The sequence below is a fragment of the Python bivittatus genome, unplaced genomic scaffold (genome assembly GCF_059951505.1).
Source record: "Python bivittatus isolate LINGU-HERP-01145 unplaced genomic scaffold, Pbiv_v1 ctg000080_np1212, whole genome shotgun sequence".
In the NCBI taxonomy this organism is placed as follows: domain Eukaryota; kingdom Metazoa; phylum Chordata; class Lepidosauria; order Squamata; family Pythonidae; genus Python; species Python bivittatus.
The window spans coordinates 3012819-3039377 of record NW_028277035.1 but is presented as its reverse complement, the minus strand read 5'-3'; the positions used below and the strand labels follow the sequence as shown (position 1 = coordinate 3039377).

The 26559-nt window shown below is 38.3% G+C and overlaps 1 protein-coding gene across 1 annotated transcript in view; it reads left to right on the top strand.

Annotated features, from left to right (window-relative positions):
• EVPL (envoplakin) overlaps positions 1-26559 on the top strand; it is a 77558-nt gene that overhangs the window by 17337 nt on the left and 33662 nt on the right. Inside the window, exons 2-4 of the mRNA XM_088133383.1 lie at positions 2336-2503; positions 21763-21865; positions 26363-26517. Coding sequence (XP_087989509.1) covers positions 2430-2503; positions 21763-21865; positions 26363-26517 — 332 coding nt within the window. The 5' untranslated portion in view covers positions 2336-2429. The remainder of the gene's footprint in view (positions 1-2335; positions 2504-21762; positions 21866-26362; positions 26518-26559) is intronic.

The following is a 26559-nucleotide window of genomic DNA, read 5'->3' as shown; positions in this document are numbered from 1 at the left end:
AGAAGGCTGCAAGTCGCCAACTCATCTTACAGTTGGGCTGTGGCTGTACATTCCACACACTAGCTTTTCTCCAGTTATTGCAGAAGCATCTACAAGCGAACGCACAGCCTGGCTGAATTTCCTAAATACGCCACTGCATATATTTGGAAGACCAGAAATAGAAACAAGAATAGATATAAAAATAGCTGTGTGGCACCAGTGGGATTGACTTGACAGATGGTAATAAACAAATAATGTGATGTTATAATGCTGGCCAACAAGTTTGTTTTATTCTTTATTACTTTCCTATCCAGCCTTTATCCTCACAACATCCCTGCAAGGTAAATTAAGCTGGTTCACCAAGTGAACTTTATGTCTGGGTGAGGACGTGAACTTGCCAGGTGCAGAAAGCTTTTGTTTGCTTGCTTGCTTATAATTGGGCAAGCTCTTTTCTGTTACAGAAGATCAGTGGAAAAAGGGTAAATAGTGGGAGAAATATAAGGCACCAATGCTCTGCCAGCTGCTCCATAAGAACTCTCAGGAGAGGTGGCAAAGTGTTGTTGATGCAATCTAGGCCAGCCTGGGCAATGAATGATGGAAGTCAACCCCTTTGGCAGACATGAGGTTGGGAAAGACCAGTGAGAAATGTTGCATGACGTGTTAGGAGAACAGCAGCACAGAACATACCTAAAGGGTGTAAGTCAGGGATAATTTCTGTTTAGAGCCTTACAAATATTGCAGCTGGGGCCACATAGTCTGCAGTCCTCAATTTCCAGTTGTTTACACATTGCTTCCTTGTGCTGAGCTTCTTGTAAGAATATAATATGCTATATGTAGTGTGTGTGTGTGTGTGTGTGTGTGTGCGTGCACATATGATAGTCTACACCAGTGTTTCTCAACCTTGGCAACTTTAAGATATGTGGACTTCAACCCCCAGAATTTCCCAGGCAGCATGGCTAGCTGGGGAATTCTGGGAGCTGAAGTCCACATATCTTAAAGCTGCCAAGGTTGAGAAACACTTGTCTACACAAGCTATGTATATACTGTGTGTTGCTCTTGAGCCTGTTTTAGATTGAAACCAAATAAAGTTTGTTCATATCACAGTGGATTCAGCTCATTTATTGAGGCATTTTATTTCTGAAATCCCCACTGTGAAATCTGTGAGCACCAGATGCATGTGGAATTCCCTTGAGACCGATCAGGAGCCCCATCTGGGTTTTCAAATATTTTGAGATGTGTTTTAAATGCGAAGCTGGAATACTGCAAAACTAAAATCCAACCTCCCACATTGTCAATTCCAAAAATGCTCCTGGGCTCTACATGCGTCCCGTACTTTTTTTTAGTAAATAAAAATGTGGGTGGCTACATAAAATATTTGAGGGGCGGCAGGGAGGCCAGAGCAGGTAGGGAGCCTCTTCACTAGTTTGTCTTCTGAAAAATTCACGTTTGGTGATTGGTAATGCTCAGGACTGCAAGCTCAAGGCTGCAAAAATATGGATGACCACTAGTTGACAGCAAAGAGATACAGAAAATATTGGCACCATGCTGCCATCTAGTGGTCTTCCAAAGTTTTATAGCCAAGAGCTGGTAGTTTTACCAACATGGCAGCCATTTTATGAATGAACATGGGAAGCCACTTGATATGATATGATCTTCAAATTCATGACAGTTAGGGATCATGCTCTAACGCAATGTTAAAGGAGTATGATATTCCTACTGGGCTCTCTAAAATATAACTTTTGATTACAGCCACAGGTTTCCAGTATGGCAGATATTATAGCAAACAGATTAATTTTGTTTTAAGTCATTTCCAAGGCATTGGTTCTTGATGCTTTTCCTAATTAAGCCTGCTTTATGGGATACTTGTTTCCTACAGAAGATACTTCCATGAATGCAATTTGATAGACAAGTATATAAAGATGTAGAGTATTTGTCTCGCAACATGAAGATATAGCTTGGACAGCAAGTTTGCAGATGGGCTGCCTACTCTGTGCATTAGCTATAGGCAGAGTTGCACTTCATTCATTACTAGAGACAAACATGATTTACAATGTGGAGATTAGCCTTTGCAGGAAAAGAAGGGTATTGCATGAAATGGCTGTTGAAAACCGTGTGAACATAGCTGGGAAAGTCTCTGCTTGTACAGAGGCATGTTCTTCAGAGTACCAGGGTGGGGTCTCCCACTCTCCCTCTGGCTTTTACTCATTCAGTCATAAACTGGTTTTTCTAGTCTTTTTTTTTTAGCAAGTTTTCATCTCTGCTCTTGATTACCTGCAGCTTGGGGAGGAGCCATCCAGATTCTGCTCTTAACAATCTGGATACCTTCTCAACCTTTTCTGTCATATCATCTCAACAGGAGCAGCAGGCAAAAGCAGCTGGAGCCTACTCACACCTTCCTTCAGGAGCCTTCCCGGTACCAGGAGCAGGGACTTTCCAAGGATAACAGCAAGATGTTCAAAGCGGTGGGCAAAGGCTTGCCGAGCGGAAGCTCCCCAAACAAAGGGTCCCCAATCAAGCAGTTCAAGTAAGTTGTTGATTCGGATAGTTTTCTTTTGGCAGAACTGAACCAAGATCTGGAATTCATAAACATAAAGGGAGAACATAAACTACAATTGCCTACAGATATATTTTTTAAAACATAAATAGTCTAAAGGCTAAGGATTCAGTCCTGTGCCCACTTGCTGGGGCATAGCCCCACTGAATTCAGTAGGATTTATTTCTGAATAGGCATATATAGGATTACACTGTAGGTGCTCACCAAGGTGCTACGAGAAATCATTTTTCCTGTTTAATAAAGGCAGTCCAGGTTTCTTCCTAGTTCCTTAAATTGATCCCTTGGTTGCTGGGAAAAAGTGAAAGTATTATTTGTTTAAGAGGATACCGGAAAACCAAAATCAGTTTTTGTCCCTGGTGCAAGTAGGCCAGAGTTGGATGAGAATTTTCTTTGTCTCATATATCCTCCATCAGCTTTTCCCAATCCATGCTGGAGGAGAATTCTAGGACTCATAGTTTAATATGCCTCAAGGGCTTTAATACTGGGCAAACCTAGAGCTTTTTTCTTTTTCCCATGGAGAAAGTTGTGAAGCAGTCAAGATCTCTAAAGCAAGGAAATCTTAAAGGAAGTATAACTATGATTGTTCCGGGTAGTGGAAGAAAATATGCACAATGGGCATACACTGGCTTTATTTTAAGGAAGTTTCCAGACTCCCTAATTGTTTGAAATATTGATTACATTAGTTTAATGGTCAGACATTTTTTAAAAGGACATGCATATAGACAGCATGGATTTCATTCCAAACACATGCACCCACTTTTCTATTTTCCATTGGTTTAATTCCTACAAAATTTTGCACTAGACATGTACTTTGGAAATAAAATCTACCTGCCAACTGCCTTCTCTTGGTCACCAGGTAGAAGATTTGGCTGCCTTTTTGTTTGTTTGTTTGTTTTGTTTTTTGTACAGAGATTAAGAATCGCATATTCCAAAAATGCATATTGGGGGCTGTCAGCTGAATATCTTATTGCCCTTTACTGGCATGGCTGCAACTCTGAAAAGCATGTAATTCTTCTTACATTACACTGACAGAATAAGTACCTGAAAAATTAGAGAAAAGATGTCATTGGAGGGGTATTTATTCATTAGATTTCTTTCTCACGTTTCATTTGGGAGCTCAAATCAACATAATGTTCCCTCTTTCTATTTTTCCCCCCAACAACCACCCTGTGATGTTGGCTGGGCCAAGAGAGAATGACTGACCCAAAGTCACTCAGTGAGCTTCTGTGGCTGATGGTGAAACTGAACCTTGGTCTCTCTACTCCTTGTCCAACTCTTTCCCACTAAACCACAATGTATGCTCCAAAATGTTTGTTGGTTGAATGATTTTATAGGTTTCTTCTTCTCTCCCCAGTTGTTCTCTCTATTTTGTCCCTGAATTAGTGAGAGGGGACAACTTTATCAGGGACCAGCTACCAGTCTCCAGAAAAAAATGTAATGCTACAAGTCTAATGAAAAGTAGCACCTGCCAAATTTAATAATCTTTGGTCTTAGATCAATGGATACATAAAGTTGCAGCTTTGTCTTTACTGCTTCTGTATTTAGATAGACGATATACTTGAATCTAAACTGTTGTGCAATATCCAGCCTGCCATTTCATATATACTACATACAGTTGTTAAAGTACATTATAATTAATATTAGAATGGTTAATTCTCATATTTTTAAAGCAAAAAAACTATGAGTGTTCTAGAGGAAATGAATACAGCCAACAGCCAGGAAATGATTCAGCAATAGGTTAAATCCTGGAAGGGGCAAAGTTTAGTGTGAAAATTGGGCTGGTTTTGCTTTCTTTTCCAAAATGTTGGGAGGAATGGATACGCTCAGATTCTTGAGTTCTATTTTTGCTTGAGAAGAGAAGCATATTACTGTTGGAAAGCTTGTCTGCTGAAGTCCCAGATGGAGCTGTGCTCTTGAAAAGTTTTGATTGTAGTGTTGAATGCTTGTAAATATAGCTGGAAGCACAGGTAGTCCCTGGGTTAAGAACACTTGCTTTAAGGACTACCCACAGTTAAGAACAGAGCCTATTGTAGCAAAATTCGAGTTAAATACACAATGGTTCGAGTTAAATACACAATGGTTCAAGTTCATTACACAATACTACTTATACAGTATTATACAATAATACTCTTCTGGCTTACATACAAATTCGACTTAAGGACAGACCTTAGGAACAGAACTCGTTCTTAAACTGGGGACTACCTGTATCAGTTCTTCGTGCACTTCAGGGGTTTTGTTTTTTATCCTCTTTATTTTCTTGCTTAACTGTTTTACACTTTTCAAAATCTGTGCCTCCCCCAAATTTTCAGATATCACCATCTTGTTTGAAGGTGGTGTCAGTTTGACACAACAGAAGGAGCAGCATTTACAGAAATGATTTTTCTATTATTATGTACATCTAAGACTAGCAACAAAATATTGCAATGATCAGAATGTTACTCAGTTCCATGTTCCATCAGCCATGCAGTTTTCCAAGAGATTCTATTCCATGCTCCCTCCCATCCAATTTTTGATCTCTTCTCCGAACTGTTGATCAGTGACTCATGGCCACTGAGAATGCTCAGTCCTTAGGGCTATATTAGGGGTTTGTTCCTTAGATTTTTGTCCTTTTTATTTTTTTTTCTTTTTTTGTCCATCTGAATTTCTCTTGTTTTCTTCCGAAGTTTGGGGAGGCAACAAGAGCAAATGGTGGAAGTACTGGATCCAAAGGGAAATGCTTGCTAGAGTTTTTCCATTCACCTCCAGCATCTACTTTATACAGACTCTCTTACTTTACTGCCTACCCATGGATTTGCTGAATATATTTTTGAGTTTAAGAATACTTGTGGTTTCTTGCTGAGAAGCCTAGAGAAAAGGTTTGCATTCAAATGACAACTTCATTCATCTATCTTGAAGCTAACTGCATGTGTAATATACTTCCTTTAGTTTACATTTCCAGATTAGACCTCATTTATACAGTAAATAAATATACTTCATATTGCATGAAGGTATACAATGTTAGTACATTGTTAAAGCTGGAAGACTCTCAGCTCTGAGAATTCTTGGAACAACTTCATTGTGTACTTCTTATGCTGCAGTCTTACGTACACTTATCGTGGATTTAGTCCTGTAGAGCATTAACATGGTACTGTTGGTTTCCCAGGGAAAAATATATATGGAATAAAGAAATCCACGGTGATCTTGTAGAGCCCATCAACCTGAACTAGAAGTGTTTCAGGAATTCCACTGATTTGCAGTATATATGTTTGTAATAAACAGGGAGAAGGATTTGGTTTGCTGAATGTAAATTGCAATCCTGGCTGATGTATGTATGTGGGCGAGGGTGTGTGCTTGAATGCGCAAAATAACCCTGTGGTGAATGATTTCACTAGGAGAGAGCTCTGCCATATCAGTGGAGGAAGCTGTCTTACACTTAGTGACACTATGGCTAGATTCCCTAATCATGTTAAGCCATAATGTGCTGTATTTGGTTGTGTTTAGTGCATTATGTGAATGCAGCCATTGTGGCTTTTACATCATGGTTTATTTTTTATCTTATTGCAAGAACCAAGTCAATTAAGAAGCAGCAGCTGCCCAGGATTTCAGCCATAGAACTCTGTGCCCCATGGCCTGCAAAGAATACTTTTAATGATGCTGCTAGGTGGGGAGACTCAGATTTCTTACATGCAAGGCATATTCAGAACCAAAAAGCAATGGCCAGTCCTCAAGAACAGCTATGATAATTTTATCCATTTTCATTCATGGGCTGTTCCTGAGAGGTGGGCTTTCGATAAAGAGCAGCAACATGGGCTTTGTTTTGATAGTTTTCTCTGATAATTCCAGTAAACAAAACCAAGATTTCAAAAAAGTCTAGAACTGTGATGTACCAGGATGAAAAGAAACCCTAAAACATAAAGGCCTTTTAAAAGGTAGAATATCTATATAGACCTGAAAATAGATTCATCCTACTTTACATCTAGAACATCCAGCTAGATCTATATGGCTTTACATTCAGCCCAGTCCATATATTCTAAATCCATTATTTGTTCTCTCTTGTTGTCAATTGGCTTTTCTTCACCAAAATAAAAGACAAGTAACATGGGTTGTTAAGACCAGTGTTTCTCAACCTCAGCAACTTTAAGATGTGTGGACTTCAACTCCCAGCATGCTAGCTAAGGAATTCTGGGAGTTAAAGTCCATGCATCTTAAAAGTTGTTGAGGTTGAGAAACACTGGTTTAGACTACCTGGGATTGCCTTCCCAGAATTCCCTGCCAATGTGGGCAAACTCCCAACACATCCAATGGGCTGTCAGATTGAGAAAGTCTGGTTTAGATTTTGGAACAAGGATTGTGATGTTTGATCTAGCTTTCCAGATTTTGCTTTCGATACAAATGATTTTGTAGTTTCCAAATCTAATATAAATCTACCCATGTTATCCCTGTTTCACAGACTATTAGTATGGCTGGGTGGCACTTTGGATTTATCCATTGTTTTTATTTATTATTCCTACCTGCTTGCCATGTAGCTCAGGGCAACTAACAAACATTAAAAACAGCAAATAAACTAAAAAATAACTAAAACATACGCTGAGGGCAGTTTATGCATTCAAACAATTAAGATGGGCTTCTGACTCAGTACCTGAAGGAAGAGCTGGATCTTCAAGGCTTTTTGAAAGGCAGGCAGGGTCAAAGCCATCCAGATGTCAGAATGTTGTTCCAAATAGTGACAGAGGAGGCACATCAGCTTGGTCCAACAAGATAGCACGACTTGAATGATGGAATCTGCAGCAGGCCAACTCTGTCAGGTCTTGTTGGACAGGCAGAGGAAACAAGAGGCATGTGCCATGAAGAGCTTTATAAGTGGGAACCAGCAGCTTGAATTGCACCTGGAAGCCCACTGGCCACTGGTGCTGCTTGCATAGTGGTGGTCTTCCATGAGTGTGTCAAGGTGTGTCCATAACTACTCATGCTGCTGCATGCTGGACCAGCTACAGCTTGAGTGATGTTCAAAGGCAGCCCCAGGTAGAGCACAAAGACAAACCTGTGCGTTTGGAGTGCCCCGGGGTCTGCAGCTAGCATCTCTTAGCCACTTCTTGAACCATCTTTCCCTAGGATCAAGAGGATGCCCTCCATAGGTGCAGGATGATCTCAGGAAAAGACCTTGCTGCTTTCAGGAGCAGCAGAACAGTGTTATGTTTGCCCTTTGCATGCTCTGAAATAACATTTCACCTTTGAATTAGGAATGCTGCTCAGATATAAATAAATAAGTAATAAGCCCTGTCAGGCATCTATGCTGTATCATGTTTTCTGAGTTCCAACTTCTTAATCTTTATGTTCCTGACATTTCCGAAGAAACTTAATGAGTTCCTCCATGGGCAGTCTGTCTGATGTGCAAAACATCCTCAATGTGCTTTATCACTACAGTGTTTTATTGCCATCCTCACCCCACATACATTCTTTTATTATGACTGGGGCCCACAGAGAGCTCTTGCCAATCACAGCTCAGCCTGTACTCCTAGTTGAGTGCAGAGAATGGCAGCCCAGCCTAACTGAGATATCAGCTATTAAGCCCTCAGTTTCTCTGCTCAGGCATGCCACTTGGAGTTTGGAGAACTCCATGAATTCATAAACAGCAAAAAGAAAGCAAAGACTTATGAAGAGGCAAAAAAGTTTCAAGCATCTCGTCCATATGCACAGTCCATGAATTTGTCTTCATGAATTCCAGTGTATTTGTTGCTTTGCAAAACCATTCATCCAAGTTAGTCTGCTCTGTGGGCAGATGGAACAGGTAGATTGTTTGAGGGAACTGTAGCAAAAGTGGGGAATCTAAACATGGTTTTTTTGGTTCATAGTTATCAGAATTACTGGCAAACTGTATTTTTGCCACAAATATTTTAAGTGTGGCATGGTTGCTAGCTTTCAGGTAGGTGTCTGCACTTGGCTGGGAGAAACATGAATTGGGTGGCAGGGATCACAGTGGGTAGTCTGTCCATATATCTGGACTTATACATGTTCAGCCACAACAGAATCAGAGAGCGGATGAAAAAGATTTCATTCTTTAGGGGGCTAAAAGAAGCATCATGTTCATGATTTTACAGTATGTTACCATAGGTTTGAAGCTGGAGATATATGAATTGCTTGGGACAGGGTTTTTCAAGCTATAGAGGTGTGGTATTCCCTGTATCATATATGGAATGTTTACTAGACATTTCAGTTCTTAAAATGTTTGCCAGCTCCATGCACTCTTGCTTCCACCACATTGTAGTAGATCATCCATAATACTGTACCATCCATAATAGTTACCAACTGTCAGCAGCTATAAATAGAGCACTTTTTTTCAAGCTTAACTCTTTGGGGGAGGGCAAAACTCCTGGGTACAAAAAACGATTGCATAACTAGTTGGCATGGAAGCATTTGTTTGTATTGGCTGAAGACATTTAGGAGTGGAAGTGAGAATAATTACTAATTTGGAAGAAAGAAGAAGATTGTGGATAATCTGATATAGGCTGGGCTGATACTGGCTGGTTGCAGTTATTTCATCCTAGTAAGAAGAGATAAAAAAAGCAAACAAACAAACACATATGGTCACTCTTTTTGAAAGATACTGTCCTGAATCCAGTTGCTAGTTATTTCTGGATCCATTACTCCAGAGAGATGCTTTTGAAGCTGTCTTGGCTTGATTTCCTTACAAGCTTTGGGGAGACAAAGGGAGGGCTTGGAATGGTATCTCAAAGGAGAGATTCTTCTCCAGTTCAGGTGCAGACCCATTTCCCAGTTTGACTTCCACCCAGGAACCTCCCACAACCAGAAAATGTGTCTCCAGAGGCCATGTGGGTGGGTTAAACGGTAGGAAACTCATGGAGTTAAGGAAGCAGCTAGCATATTTTGATAGATTAAAAATATTTGATGTCAATAGACAGGAAGAATGATTAAATGAGAGGAAGAGCTAGCATCAATCCTGCAAAAGGGAGCCCTGCCCCCCAACTGCTGAGAACCCTTTGAAATACAAGCCAGCAATAAGCAGGGAATGATCAGTTGTCATTACAAGTAGTTGGGCTTCCAGACAGGTGATGGTTGTTAGATCCTGTACCAAAGACTCCTAAGTAAGGAGTGTATATGACTTCAATTCATACTGTACATTTTCTTCAATGAGTTCAAGAGGACAGATGCGATTTATTTTGCTCAGATGTTTTTCTTGGAAAGTTCAGTCTGGGACATTGCCCACTAGCATTTTGAATTTCCCAGTGTCCTAAAGCATCTGACATGGCTTGTGATTTGCTCAGCAGTATTGCAGAAAAATGTGGATGATGGACAGTTTCCCAGGCTCATCGACTACTAAACCCAGTGACTTGTAAGGACAGGTAAACTAGCCAAAATAAGCAAGTCAATAATGGCATGTTACCAATTGCTAGAGACTGTCATAGTCCTGCCTGGCCATCTTAAAAGAAGCACATAGCACCCTTCAGTCCTGTACATTTGGTCAGAACTTTTGCTGATGGGGACTGGCCAAAGTCCAGACAACAAGAAAGGTTTCTGTGTATCACAGATTGTTTACTCCCCTCTGATCCTTAATTCTTGTATAGGTTTCTTTTATTTAAAAAAAAAAAGATAAGCCAACCTAACACCCTGAGTCACAATGTGCTGCGGTTTCTTGCATACCATGCCATGAGCAGCAAAGTGTGAACAAGCTTTTTGAAACTGTGACTTTCCTTTGGCTAGGTCAATTGGCTGATCTATAGAAAGGGACTTCATAAAAGCAAATACCTTTGTAGGTTTGTCTCAACATGACTGAGAAGCGGTGTGGAATGACTCATGTTCCTTCTAGTTTGGCAGGAAGTAACAACTGGAATTCTGGGTGGTGCTCAAGTATTCGCTACCATGCCTCCTCCTCATTCCAGGGAGGGGAAGGCTATGAGGCAGCAGCAGGAGACAAGTAGATTGTGCAGTTGACTGAAAAATGACAAACCAGTTTCTATATCCAGGCTGCTGTGGCCAGTGACCTCTGAGGAGTGGGGTGGGAGAAAAAAAAAATCATTATACAGATGTATAAGTTTTTTCCAGCAACAATGTTCCTGTTGCTATTTAAGTGCTAACAAGCTGGCTTTAGGTACCTGAAAAATTGCAATCATGCAGAAGAAGGAGCAACCTTGTTCCTGGAACTCCAAAGGGTGGAACTAGAACCAGTGGGTGGTAATTATAGAGTGCCAGATTTCAAGCTTAACATTAGGAGAAAGTTCTAAATGTTAATTTTTTTCCACAGTAAAAAAAAAATGCTTTAGGTGATGGTAGGCTCTCTTTTGCTGGAGGCATTTAAGTAAAGGTCAGGAAGCTATTTCTCAGCAATGCTATTGTTGCATTCTGCATTATGAATTCTGAACTGAATAGGAGCTGCCCTACCGTACCTCCAAGGAATCTTCCAAAATTATAGATACCTTTGTATGATATGCTAAAGCATACCAAGGTTAGGATTAATATGCTGTCCAAACTTGCAGTTCAAGAATATGGCTAAGGTAGAGAACCACAATCTGGAACCATAGTTTAGAGTATATTTACTTTTCTTGACCATGCTGTCAGAACTGCAATGCCAGAAATTAGCCCATAGTCAGCCCTCTCACCGTCATCCTCCAGCAACAGGGCCAGGCAGCAGGAATAGATTCAAGCCAAATCTGCTCTTACTCCAGCTGCATCCCTTTTTGTAGAAATACAGGTTGTGGGGGAGGGGGAGCAAAAAGGGGAATGATTAGCCCTCCCACACCCCACATATGGTACCTATAGCTCAAGTTGAGTACCACCTGTTTGAGGTTTTCTTAGGGTGTTCTAGGAAGAGTAAAGAAAGAAAAGGGGGAGACTGCCTGAGAAAGAGTGTCTTTGCTTATTCATGTATGGGCCTGTCCTGCAAACACAGCCTGTGCTTCTATGAAAATATGATGTTCCTGAAACATAAAAGCTTCCTTTGAAGAACAGCATCTAGATTGAATAGAATTAATTAATAACAGCATTTTGTTGCAGTACCAGCCAACTTTTCCGGAAAGTCTGGTTCATTTCCCTACATATTGCCAACAGTATTATTTTCTCATGCTATAAATGATTGTCTATCAATATCCTTCCTTTCTTTAGTGGATCATCACACACTTTCCAGTTCACAATATTAATTTATTCCAGGATTTGTTGCTGGTCTGGTAATGTATGATTAACAAATGAGAGGGCTTAAATTGGATTTTAACTTGAAAGACCAGTCAGCATTTTAGTTGTAACACCATGGAATTCTTTGTGAACCTCTTAAAGATTTTTAGTTCTAATTATTTATGATTCCATTGATTTTTACTTGCTGAAATGATAGGGTGTGTTTCAAGAAATACAACCCCTGTGTATTGAAAGCTTTTGATTAATGATGTGCAGTAGAAGTCATTTATAAGCAGTAGAGGACAGATATTTCTCAGACTCACAAATGGATGTTCCTTTCTCTCTCTCTCAGTCTTCCTCTGTGCATCCTTCTTTTCTACTGATTAAACTGTTTATCTTATCTGTTTTAGCATTAGGTAACCGAGAAGCTAGTGAGAGACAAAGTTAAAGGCATATTCATGCATCACAATGCTTTCAGTAAATATCCATATGTTTTAGCTCAGTAAACTTACTCTTCGAAATGAATCTTTTGTGGTTTTTTAAAAAAATATGTGCAAACTAAAAACAACACAACAACATAATTTTCAGCAACTTGCTGCGGCAGATCTGTCCTCCTTTAAAGGTTTTGATATCAAATCCTTTCCGAACGTTCACCAATATTTTAAATATTCTCCAAATATTTTTGAATGTTAGTTGTTTTATATCCAGTGCAGTATCAAACAGAAGAGATGATCCCCAACCCATTTTATTTGGTGAGGGAGCAGGCAGTGAGCAAAGCCAACAGACCCAAGAACAAGGCTTGATGGGGAAAGCGATTTCCCACTGCCTGCCAGAAAAAATCCTGGGGACACAAGAGTCTAGGAGATACCAAGTTGGGGGGGACTTTGCTACTTTGCTTAGCAAATTTCCAAGGACCTGACCTCAGCCCATTTATGGCCTCCCTCTTTTCTTCTGATGCTTGGACTTCCTCACTCACCCATCCCTATAAGATGTACATTAATGCACACAATTCTGTAGAAATTAATTTATCATAAATTTTGGAGAGGCTGAGTAAAAGGCAGCATTTAAATGAAGTATGTTTTAAGTAGAATATATTTCTTGTCAAACAACTAATATGCAATGGTATATCACATGAAGAAACCTTTTCCAGATCAGACATCTGCCCAAAGTAAATGTCCATGTCTTCTTGCAGACCATGTTTGAACAGGACTCTGGGGCTGTGCATTCAGCTCATGAGGGCAATAAGGTGTCTTACCGCTGCCTATTGTGAGCAGAGGGTGCTTCCAGACCACCAGCCTCTCTGTTGAGTTAAGGCCCACACTGGATTTTATGCAGCAAATCAAAGAGCACACTCCAATGTAGGCAGAGTTAAGAAGCCTTCCGTAAACTCTATTATGCTATAATTTGTTATCGGGGATGTTTGCAGGATGTGAACAAAAAAGACAAGATGGTGGTTGCAACAGTGTGCTTGAAGTTCCACCCATTTTTTATGTGCATCGTGGAGCTTCAATTGTATTGTTGTAACCATCATCTTGAATTTTTTGATCACACCCTGTGGATAGCCCTGTTTGTTATACTTTATTTTGCATTTTATTATTGTGCTATTACTGTTATCATTAATATCCCTGCAGCCTGGAGGTTGCTCTTTTCGCACTCTTATGCAAAGCTTTTGTAGAATGCACAGTTCCCAAACGGTTTAAATATACCCGGTGTATGATATGTGACAACTGAGGTTGACAGTAGGCATTCACTAATATCAATATTAATATTTACTAATTGATATAAAGTGGTATATTTTATCTTGTAGCATTTGAGAGATTGTACTATGTGCCTTTGATATTTAGTAAGTGTTAAAATTTGAAGGAAAACATGCAGTAATAATTAAGATATGGGTCAAGGAGTCTAGAGATTTTGAATTTGATATTATATGTTAAATCATTTCTGCTCAAAGTGCAAGTTCAGTTTGTTATTGTTTTTTCTAATTAAAAAAAAAAAGAATGTTGAGGACTTCCGGGGGAGGTATGGTGAACAGGAGAGAGCTCCGCAAAAATGGAGCCGACAACTGCAGCAAAGACCAAGGAACTAGTGAGTAGACCAGTTCCTTGGAAACCTTCAGGACAAGGAGAGGACAGGAGTTTGCCCACATGTGTTCTGGATGTCTGCTCCCCACAAGGAGACTGTAGGACATCAGTTTTTGATGTGCTTGAGTGTCAGGAGACAAAGGGATTAGCCATCTTGTTCGCAACCACGGCAGAGTCTTTTAAAGGATACTAACTTCGCAAACCTCACTTTCTAATCACTTTCAGAAATTGCCTAATACCTATCTTAAAGCTATTACAGTCCTTTGGAACAACAAGTTTGAAAAGTCTTCATCGGAGGAATTTATCTTCAACTCTGAACAAAAGAAAAAGTAATTATAACCTTAAGAACTTAAGGAACTTGAAATAAATAGCAAAAAACTAAATAAGATTTTGAACTAAGAAAATTATAAACAGATTAAGGGTCCAGATAAATTTGTAATATTGACTTTTACTATAAGATTTTGGAATTAAATATACAAAAATAAATAGCTTCCAATGGGAAACAGATTTATTTTGGTTATCCTGGCAATTGCAAGTCATAACAAAAGATAAGTGATGATTTTAGAAACTGGACACTAGAAAGGACTAAAGATTTTAAACAGAAAAAAAACACAAGCTTGATGTCAGTTAATACTGGGACTTACAAAATTATACAGAACATTATAGCATTGGAAATATTAAAGGAGTTCTTTGAAGAATGGAGCCAGAAGTTAGTAACTACAATATCAACACTGTCAGTAATGATGTCTGCTTCTATGGATAGACTGTATCCAAAAGATGTTAATGAAGGAATGACTGATGTGGAGCAAATTTTATTTGACAAGACAGAGAAAGTACCAAAAGTGGAACTATAAATGACAGGCTAAGAGAATGATTTGGAAAATGATGCTTTACTGGATATGCAAAAGAAACTGGCTGAAGTTTTAAAAATTAAAAAGGGAAATACAAATGATAAACCAGAATGACCTGAAAAATGTTTTCTTATTGGATCTACAAAAGAGGTTTGTTAAAGCCTTGAAGAAATCTGTGTGATGGGATAAAGAAGAATTGAAGAGAAATAAAATCCTCTGACAATATTTGATTGAATTAAAGATTAAGACTTTTAGAAGTAAAAGGAAGGAATATAAGGTTGGTTTACTTGATCAAAGTTAAAATAAGACATTTTTTGCAATGTTCTGGCAACCCTTTATGGACTTTTTGCTAATGCCATGATTGAAAAGATTATGTTTTGTGGATTTGCTTATAGATAAAGGATGGGATATGGAATAAAGAGATATCTGTTTAACTTTATCGGGTGTGAAGAGTTATTAAATTTATTTATACTTATTGTGATGAAGGTTGTAAATCACTTCTTTATATATTTCTTTTCTTTTTCTTTATATATTTATTGTATTTTTTCTTTTCTTGCTTTTTAGCTGTCTTGAGTCTCAGAGCCTCCTCTCTCTCTTTCTCACTTCAGAGTGTAGCCTCCCCACCACCACCTCCACCATTGCTGGTCAGTTACTATTTGGGCTGGTCCAGATCTCTAAAGTAGGTCTTGGTTCAGAGGCCTGGTTGGTACAGAGGAAGGGTGTGAAAGAACCTATTATTTGCAGCAAAATGGTAGTGTCTAAGGACCAGAGAGGACGGAGCATGCCCACCCCAGCCTCAATAGAAGCAAGGCTGATCTCCCTGGGATTGCTTGGCCGTACTGCCAACAAATGGGCAATAAAGTGTGTCAGATTGGATCCACAGTCAAACTTGTTGACTGCTCAAGCTAATGCCATCTTTCAACATGTCCATTAGCTTAGCTGGATTTAATTTCAATGTATTCATCCCAAACAAATTGAGTATGGCCACCTATATAATCAAGAGCAGTCTTCTGCTTGTAGATTCTATTTACAAATTCTGTGAGAACTACTAATCTGGGAATTAGGGGCCATAGATTCATTAAACTGTAAGGTTAGAAATGCACTATCACAGCCTATTATGTGTCCAGTAAGGTCAACAGATAATCCTCCTAGCCAACAGTATCCATGGGATGAAGGACCAACAGCATCAAAATGGCAGGCATGACAGGGGAGATTGAAGACTCATCTATTTTACCTGTGTGCAATGCATGCAGCACATATTTTAAAAAGGTGGGGTTCAATTGTCTGTTGACCCCCCCCCCCCGCCCCTGCTGACACTCCTGCTCCTGTTTGACCCAGCAAGTGTGTGATTCCCACCTCACTTGCATAATCCAGCCTTTTCAAAGCACAGACTAAGCTATCCTTCCCAAATACTATTCCTACTGGCTTTATTATTTTTTCTATATGAAACTTGCAGGCTACACACGTATTATAGAATGCAAAATATGTGACATAGATAATCTCTTCCAGCTTCATTTGCTGTATTGGCTGTGGCTTGTTGAGAACAAGAAACTATTAATACAATAACACTGCAGTATATTGCACATTTTTTCAGTTGCTAGGAAGATAGGGGGGCGAAATGAATTGGTGGAAATTAAATGTGTTTCCATCATGTGCTGCTTAGGCCAACCTTGTTTTATCTTCTTTATGATGAATCCACATAAGCTGAAGTTCTTCCAGGCTCCAAAGATTTAAGAATAGAAAAAGCTCTATATTAGTGGACAGCTGCTTGTTTAATATACCATAAATGATTAATTCAATTAATTCAATTAATTAATTAATTCAATTAATTAATTCAATCAATATTTTAGATAATTAAAAGTCTGGCTAAAGAAGAGCCTGAATGATACAGATTTTCAGCAGTAATAAGCCACAGTGAATACCTGCTAGAGAAACACTTAAAGGCTATATGTATTTCTGCTGAATCACAAACTAGTCCAAGATATTCTACCTAGCATGTTATACAATCCCATCTTTTGTGGTTAGTTTATATTTCAGTATATCATACAAACCCAAAAATGTGGGTTAATCAAGTAAACCATGCTTCAGTTAAACTATGATTGTGTCATGCAAATACAGACATTGTGTGTAACTTTCTCACTCCAGATATAAACATGGAAAGTATTTCAGATTTAAATTAATGCAATAGAGTAAAGCAGCATTTATAACAAAAAAAGTTGAATAACTACAGGTAGTCCTAACTTAACAGTGATAATTGGGGCCAGAATTTCCATCATTAAGCAACACAGTCATAAAGCATGACATCACATGACTGCGCCTCTTAGTGACAGAAATTCTGGCACTTCCGGTTGCTGTCATTAAGCAAATCCCATGCTGTCATTAAGCGTGATGTCACGTGGTCGCCATGTGTGACCTCCTGCCGGCTTCCCCATTGACTTTGCTTGTAGGAAGTCAGCAAAGAAGGCTGCAAATGGCAATCACATGACCACAAGATGCTGCAATGTGGTAATTGCAAGCTGGTCGCTGAGCACCCAGATTGCAATCACATGTCCACAGGGACACTGTGACCGTCATAAGTACAAAGACTGGTTGTAACTACCACTTGTTCAGTGCTGTCATAAGTTCAAACAGTCACTAGTGGTTGTTAAGTGAGGATCACCTATAGTAATTATTAATGCAAAGAGACACAGTATTCTACTCAATAAACTTAGAGAGACATTAGTAAATTGACAATCTTGCCATGACAACACCTTTGTTTGTTATCTGTTAAGGTTATTTGCAGTTTCTTCAAAAAAACAAAAGTTTTGCTAACTCTCTCTTCCTTATGTGTTGCAGCGGGGGTGGGGTGGGGAGCAAAGCCGGCTTGAGATTTGCTGATTCTTCCCTGCCCAGGTGTTCTAACTTATCTTCCTGCCTCTAGGTCAGCTAAGATGGATAGCTAAACATAGCCATGAGTAGCAATCTGCACTCACAAAGTAGAGTCTACTAAATGGGGAAGGGGGTGGTGGAGATCACACCACGGACATTGTAAAGAGGAGGAGCAGTGGCCACTAGTGAGGCTATGAATAGGGAAGGATAAAGCTCAGTTTATATAAGCAATGTTCACTCCCAGAAGCTTAGACATGACAGGCAGATCATAGAAGAAGGACAAGATTAAATATAATCCACTGGAGAAGAAAGTGGCAACTCATGCAGTATTCTGCCAGGAAAACATGTACGCCGCCCAGAGTCACCTGTGGTGAAATAGGCGGCTATATAAATTTAATAAAGACATAAATACATACATGCATACAAATAGATATTCACTACCAGGACAATGTCAATGTGATACTGAAAGATGATCTCCACAGATCAGAAAGTACAGTATCTGCAAAGGAGTTCAGAGATGGTCTTGAAGAAGATATATGACAGGCGTTGGGAAAGACCTGCAAATAGAAGTAGAACAACTGTGGCAAAGGAAAGCAAAGATAGTACCAACAGTAATAGGCACCTTGAGTGCAATCCCAAAACATCTGGAGCACTACTTGAAGACCACTGGCATTGACAAAATCACTATCAGTCAATTGCAAAAGGCAGCTTTACTTGGAACAGCTTACATCCTGCAACGATACCTTTAACACCATCAAACACCAACATCTGCCTATCCCAAGTCCTTGGGAAGAACTCAATTGGTGGATAAAAATGCCAAATCCAGTCTAAACGTCTGCTGGCTGTGCGACCAACCATAATAATAGTATAATATCCAATGAGCTATAGGGGAAAAGCAGAGTAGCACTGTGTTTATGATGTGATCAGATTAAAGCCAAAATTATGTCCAGCTGCTGATGTGTCCACGGGCAAAACTTGTTTTCAGAGCAGAAATTTCAACATTGAACATGAACTGGTAAACTGATATGGGCTGCAGTAGGCTATTTCACATTACAGGTGCACTAGATTTTCTACAGCAGGCAAGAAAATCATAGATGAAGTGGAGTAATCATCATTAAAAGAATGTCAAAGTCAGCACTCAGATACAATCCAAAAATGATACAAGTATCTCAGTTTGAATCCAAGGCAAGTGATCCAAATCTATGCCTCAGTCACAGATGCAGAGGAACCAGAATTTGAACAGTTCTATGGCAATTTGCAATACCTTGTCAATAGACGTAAAAAATCATCTTAGAGACTGGAATGTTAAAGTTGGAATTAAAATAGCATCTGAATAGTTTAGTATAATAATTTTAGTATATGAAATGAAGCAGGAGACGAAGAGAGTTCTGCCAAAGAAATTCAGTGTTTATAGCAAGTATTTTTTTCCCCACAGCCTAGAAGTCAACTTTACATATGGACAGTCGTGAGATTTTCCTGAATTCTTTGAGTTTTGATGAAAGACATTTCTTGAGATACTTTTCTTTATATTTTATTAAGACAAACAGTATCTAATTTCAATTTTCCCAGCCTGGCTTTGCAAGATTTATAACCAGATAACATTTCATTCTCCTTTTGGTTGTTAGCCTGCCGTGGCTTGATTTTTAAAATGCCTTGGATTTTTTTCTATTGAATATTGGGCAGCATAAGCATTCTCTATCTGTATATGCAAGCATTTTATAATGTTGGTTTTACATGTCTGTACACTGTTCTATTTCTTTTTTTTTAATAATTTTTACTAAATATTTTAATGGCAATAGTAAAAAAAACAAACAAACTAAACTCAGAAAGAGGGGAAAGTAAAGAAAAGAAGAAAGGTGTACAGAAAAAAAGAAAAGAAGAAAAGAGTAAGAAAAAGAAAAAAATATTTAAAGAAGCTTCCAATCTTTATCACAAGTACAAACTTAATAATTCATCATTACATATAAATATTGCTTCTTCCCATAACCCAACCCTTATCCATACACAAATCCATAAGTCGTTAACATTTCAGTCCTGCTGTCAGCAAAAAGTCCATGAAAGGATCCCAGATTTATACAAATATGTCTTATTTTAACAAACCAACTTTATACTCCTTCCTTTTGCTTCTAACAATCTTAATCTTTAGTTCATTCAAACGCTGTTGTAAGACTTGATCTCTCTTCAATTTTTCTTTTTCCCATCTTGAGAATTTCTTCAATACTTTAACCAACTTCTTTTGTAAGTCCAGTAAAAAGTCCTTATCCAGGTCAATCTCTTGGCTTATCTTTAGTATTTCCACTTTAGCTGTTTTCTGTGTCTTGCAGCCCTTATTTTTTTTTTATTTTCCAGTATTTCTGCAAATTCTTTATGTTCTGATATTTCTGTATCAGACAAAATCTGTTTCATCTCTTTATATTGTGAATCTTCTAATATGTTCTCTTTCCCATCAGTAATTTCTTCTTTAATATGTTTTGGACATAATCTATTCATAGAAGTGTGCATCATTTCTGAGACTGAAGCTGCAATTTTTTGATTCCATTCTTCAAAAATCTCCTGAAGTATTTCAAATGTCATGGTGTTTTCTGTCATTTTGCAAATTCCAATGCTGACCAAACACAAAAGTTAGGCTTTTCACTTTCCCCCCCTTTCTTTCTGCCTTGAGTTTTTAGTCCTCTCTAGTGTTTGATTTCTGAAATTATAAAGTTTCAGGCTTCTGTTTTGAGTTAGACTAACATATTGGTTCTCAGAAAAGGCTATTTCTATAATTATTTCCAAAATCTTATAGCAAAAGTCATAATATTCCATTATTCCAAGTATGTCTGGTCCCTTAATTTGTTTATAACTTTCTTAAACCAGATTCTTATTTAGCTTTTTGCTGTTTATTTCTAATTCTTTAAGTTCCTAAGCTTATAGTTAATTTTTCTTTTATTCAAGAACAAAGGTAAACTCACCAGGTGGCTTTTCAAACTTCTTGTTTTGAAGATCTCCAATATCCTTTAGGTAATTAAATAGGTCATTTCCAAAAATGATTAGAAAATGAGGGAGCAAGCTCAGTGTCCTTTAAAAGGCTCTGCTGCCATTGACAGCATTATGGTTCCCTTTGTCTCCTGGTGCTCAAACCTGTGGGAAACCACTGTCCTGCTGTCTCTTTGCAAGGAGCAGCCATCCGGAGCACAAGTGGATGATCTCCCATCCTCTCCTTAAGTTGTGGTTGTAGTCTCTGCTCATTCAGAGACATTCTAGCTCGCCATTCCTCACTGGGAAGCTCATACCTTGTTCTATTTCTAAAGGCTGTATCTACCTCTATTTAGAGTTAAGAAAAGGGACAAAGATGCTGGCTGGCATTCTTTCTCTTTCAAAACTAGATTTGGCTCCATCTCTGGCTCGCAGAATTTGGAGTCTCCCATCTTCTTCTTCTGGCTCTCTCAAAGCCATCTGCACTGGTAGATTTTATTCCATGCTGGTCCCCCCTTCTTCAGCACTCTTCTGTGAACTGTGCCCCACTCCATTTCTGACAGCCTTGCTTCAGCATTTCCTTGAACTTACAACTTTTCAGCAATGCAACATTGCCCAATCCAATTCAAGATTACCAACCATCATTGCTATTTACAAAAACCAACAAGCTTGAAAAGTTAATACTGTCTTGATCCATCTTGAGTTGCCAACCATTCACCTCTTCCATCAAAGTTCTTCCCAGGGTTCTCCCTGTTTTTTTAAGACTCCAGCTTCCTTTGCCAGCTCGTCAGCCCCTCCTTTCTCTCTCCCATGGGTAAATCTTCCTTTCGGAAACTGAGCTGATTCCTACTCTCAGGTTTTATTTATCTGCTCTCTAAAACAAAGTGTTTGTTTTTGTGGTCTAGATTGCCTTTGTGCCTCTGTGACAGATTCACAGAGAGGCATGGCCTCCTGAAATCTGTCACAGATATCATCAGACAAACATCACCAGATTGTAATTTGAAAGTTACAAGATTAGGAGTCAAGTTTGGGGAGTGGACATGTCTCATGGCTTCCTTTGGATGATGCACATTAAGGACATAAGAATGCTAAGCATCCTTTCTCTCAGCAGATTTGGGTCTAATTTGGTACATATTATTTAGTACTTACTATCAAAATAGGCCAAAGGTGAGTCTATACTTTACTGCTATGTAATTATTGATTACGGAGATTTTTAAAGGAGTCTACTATTGAGTCTAATGTTCCAGTTTGGGTTCTCAACCTATGGTATACTGAGCAAAGTAATTATCAAAAAGAACCTGGCTTCAGGTAAGAAACTCTGAGCAAAAATCTGTATCTTTAATCTACCTGATTTCTATATTCTTGCCTGCAGATCATCAAGCAGCAATGATCTAGCTGTGCTCATCTCTCGCATGCAAAAAAATGCTGACCAGGTGGAAAAGGACATCCTTGAAACACAGTCCAAACTTAAGAAGGTAAAATTGGGATTTTAATACAAAAACTATGCCATGTGCTTGACTCTAAAGGATATTGGAGAAAGCTCCAAATAGAGTAGTAAGATCTCAAATGCCAGTTGTGCAAATACAGAAAATACTGAAGAGTTACACAAGTGCTTAATTTGAAAATAGATCTAGACAGATACAAAGGGAATATCTATGGCCTTTATTTTGGAATGACAGGATTACAGAAAATCAGAGTTGTCTGAATGTACAAAATATATTATAAAAAAATTAAAAAGCTGGATTGGACTCATGAAAGAGTTCCTTGAAACAAAATGGCCCTTAAAATATCTTCAATAGAAACTCAACAGACCTCCTCTTTGAAACTTCTTGAGCTCTTTAATATTAGATAAAACGCAAATTTCGTTTTATTTTTATTTATTTATTTGACTTTATTAGCCACCTAACTCCAGTGGCTTCAATTAATGGATAATGTTAAAGAAAGGAAATAGACTTTTTTTTTTTAAACTAAGTAGAAGTCTCTAACAGTTCTGGATGGAGGTAGTCTAATCCTGTGGAGGGGACTTTATTTATTTGTTTCTGTGATTTCTATAGCCACCCATCTCAATCCAAGTGACTCTAGGTGGCAAACAATTTCGACAGTTAAAACCATTAAAACAATTACAAATTATACATATAGGCAGCCAAGAATTATCATAAAAATTACATTTAAAAAGTTTATGAATACATGTATGAAAGTGAGGGTGAAAATTAAATTGTGAATGGAATGTATGTCAGAAAGAATGAATTAGTATCTTCTAAATCAGGGTAAATCAGGGTTTTTCAAAATGTGTAACACAGAATTCTATTGGCCAACCAGTAGATTCATATATGGGAAGCTACCTTATGGGAAATTGATGGGGTTCCATGAGAGACTAAGAGCAAAAAAAAAAAAAAAATCACTTGAACACAGCCAATTTTCTATTACTAGAGCTTTGCTTCTTGATCAAGGATTCTGGGAATTTTTTTTTAACTAACAGGTTATGTTCCAGTGAATGGTGCTAATGAAAGGACCAGGGATGAAGGTGGGGGGAGGAACTGTGCCACATTCTGAATGAATAAGATCTGTGGGAAAATTTATTCTGTCAGATGATACAAATGGATGGGTGGAATGAGGATGATACACGACAATGCTTCAAAAGTGAGTGAGCCATCTATGATCCAAGAATGAATGAGAATAATGTTTACTGAGAAAAATGTCTGCTTCCAAACTGTGGTTTAAGCATAAGTCTCTTCATGTGTACACATGGACAAGAAATGATTTTTAAAAATATTGATTTATGATGAACGATTCAAGTAGGGCTATAGTAAGGGCAGTCCAGTCAGAACACCAGGCCACTACCATGGCCAAAGCAGAGGAAGAAGCTGAAATCTTGAAAGAGATTTCTTAAGCCAACTTCCTATTCAAGTGTTTTATGCATGGGAGTTAGGCAGATTAAGGCTGCAATGCAAAAGACCCCAGAGGCTGCCTAGGAAAAAATGCATATAAGAGAATGACCCTGTGTGTGCGCACGTGTGTGCGTGTGTGTGTGTGTGCATACTGTATACACACATAAATAAAACTAAAAGTCAAGCCCCACTGACAATTTATTATATATATTGCATTAAATGCTCTAATTGGTTGCCATTATCTTCTAAACACTTTCTCACTTGTTTGACATATGATCTGTGAACATTCTTAAGTAGAGTAATATTTTCCCTGATAAAATTAATTAATAAAACATATTTTGATTGGCCAATAGGGCCTGACTTTTGGTATGCCTTGTATACATGTGTATGTCTATGTCTATGTGTATGTATATACTATAGGTGTGTGTGTGTGGCTTGTGTGTTTGGCAATATGTGTGTTTATGTAAATGGAGCAAAAGAGAGTTCCAAAAAAATAATCAAAGAGGGTAGGGAGCAGTTAAAATTTAAAAAGGGAGAGAGAATACAAAGCAATTTTGATGGAAAAGTGTTTTGGGGGTGGGTGAAAAGGGCTAAACAACAGCTTCTGGCAGAGTGAACAGAATTATGCATAAAAGTGATTAAATAATTTGGGAAGAAACTGAAGTGTGGGAATGTTGAAAGGAATATTTTTATGGGAATGCTAGAGATATGTTAGAGAATGAAATAAAAATCGATGCTATGAAGGTATCCAAGGAAAAATAATGAAAAGGAAGTAATAAATGCTGTGAAAATATTGAAAAAAATGTAGGGCTGCAGCTGGAAATGGAAAATATGGATGTGGTTTGTTCAGGAGCGGCTGTGTTACTTGTATGTATGGAGATTGTCTCTGAGTTGGAAGATTGGAAGAATGCCATTATGGATCCTTTAGACAAAACCAAAAAACAAATCTGAGTACAAAAACTGCAGGGGGTAGCCTGTTAAGTATGCTTTGCAAGATCTTTGGCAGAATTCTGAATGAGACCGACAGGCAAAATTTGGAAAGTGTGGTGCACCCAGAGGGTGTTCACACCAGATTTCTGCTTTTCACTAGATCTTTGATTTATGAATGTGAGAAAGGTGAAATAAAACTGAAAGTTGGGTAATTTAAAGAAACAATAAAGTGAGTAGGATTGAATTATAGAACATTTTCAGTTGAAGACTGGGTGCCGAATGTGACAATAGAAAGTGTTAGAAGTAAATGGAATGCTTAATGAATAATCCAACAATGAGCAGAGACTAAAAAAAGGATGTGTGAATCCTTGGTTATTTAATATAGCTATAGATAAAGATAGAAGCAATGTATGGGGTGATAGTAGGGTATATTTTGGGGGGATGTAATATGTGTGTACCATGGTATGCAGAAGATGCTGTATTATTGGCTGAGATCCCAAATGAATTGCAGTGAATTTTAGACAGACTATATCATGCAAAAAAGAGTATCAATCTGAAAATCAATGTATTGAAAACCAAGCTAGTTATGCAAGACTGGAAAGAAAATAAAGTAACACCTGTAAGTTACACAAACATGAGAAAAAAGTAGAGCAGTAGAGGAACATATGTCGCTTGGTAAAGTATTTATTAAAGATGGGGAACTAGCTGGAGGAATTCAACATATGCAAATGCTAGAAGAAATGTACTGGGGTATATATGGTCTGTTGCAAGGAATGAATATTTGTTAAAAGAAGTCAAAATGGCTGTATCTAGGAGCATATTTCTGCCACTTAGTTATATGGAATTGAGAGTTGGGTAAATCAGGAGAAATATAAGAATAAGACGAATGCCATGGGAATAGGGTACTTAAGAAGTGTGTGTGATGAAGCAAGAAGAGATAGAGATAAGAATGAATGAGTGATGAATGAATGCAAACTCAATACAAGACAGCAATCAGTATGAAAGAAGTACACTGAGATGGTTTGGTCATATAGAGAGAAAGAATGAGGACTGAACATAAAACTAATATATGAAGAGAGAGTGAATGGGTTGAAAGAAAGCAGAAAGTCATTGGATGGAGTTGATAAAATTCTCAGAAAGAGAGAGGCGAGATGTTGAAAGAATAAAGTCAATGTCTGAATCAGTATATGGACTTGATGGAAGCAAGAATGTTTTGCAAGGACAGAGAGGTATAATTATGGGTGTTGGTACACATTAGAATTAGCTTTCCTTTCCTTTTCTCTTATTTCCTGTCCTTAATTTCTTTTGCTGACTATTTCATCCTGCCTTTTTGCATTTTACAGTATGTAATGTTGCTATCTGAAAAGGGGATACAGTGGTGGCTATCAACAGAAGGGAATATATGTATCTCAGGGTTGAACTGTGGAGTCCTTGAGGTTCTCTGAGCTTGGTTGTTTTCTTGCAGACATTTCGTTACCCAACAGTAACGAGTAACGAAACATCTGGAACAACAAAACATCTGGAACGGGTAATAAAACATCTGCAAGAAAACAACCAAGCTCAGAGAACCCCAAGGACTCCACAGCAGTGGTTCTGTCTGAATGTGTGATAACTCTGAGCTTGGAACCAGAATGCCTATTTCTAATGAAACTACTTTTCATTTTTATCTTACACTGAGGGTACAGAAGCTCTGTGTCTCTCTGATGAAAGTTTACTGAGTTGCTAATCTAGACCCTCTCCTTCCATGGTTGATAGGAGGATAACAAAACAATAGGGAAATAGACTCAAGAGTAGTCCTAGGTACTCTTGAGCTTCCTAGGTCTTATCAAGAAATTCAGGATATATGAAACATGCGGCTTGCCAGATCGAAACAAGGAATATCTCATCCAGGCTTCAGCCAAAGTGTCTTTCCCCTTAATCCAAGAAGTTCATTCAGTGTGATGAATTCTGTAAATTAATTGTATACTATATGATAAAAACTTATATGATAAACTATATGATAAAAATTTATTTACCTGCATTTGTGGAATGAATATCAGGATCAAGAATTACATACTCAAGCTGAAGCCTAAAACATTTGCCTTCTGAATCTGCAACCACATCCTCCTCTCTGCTGGGAATGAGGTTATGCATCTTATGCTTTTCTTGTTACAGGATGTTAGTAATCATCACCAGAACAAGCCTTTGGAGTTCCAGCAGACAAATGCCAAAAACCTGAAAGAGGCAGAGACACTTTTGAAAGACCTCTTCCTAGATGTAGACAAAGTCAAGCATCTGAAACACCCTCAAGCCTTCGAAATTGAAAAAGAGTAAGTAGTGGATCTATATTCCATGCAGCCGTCTTAAGAAAT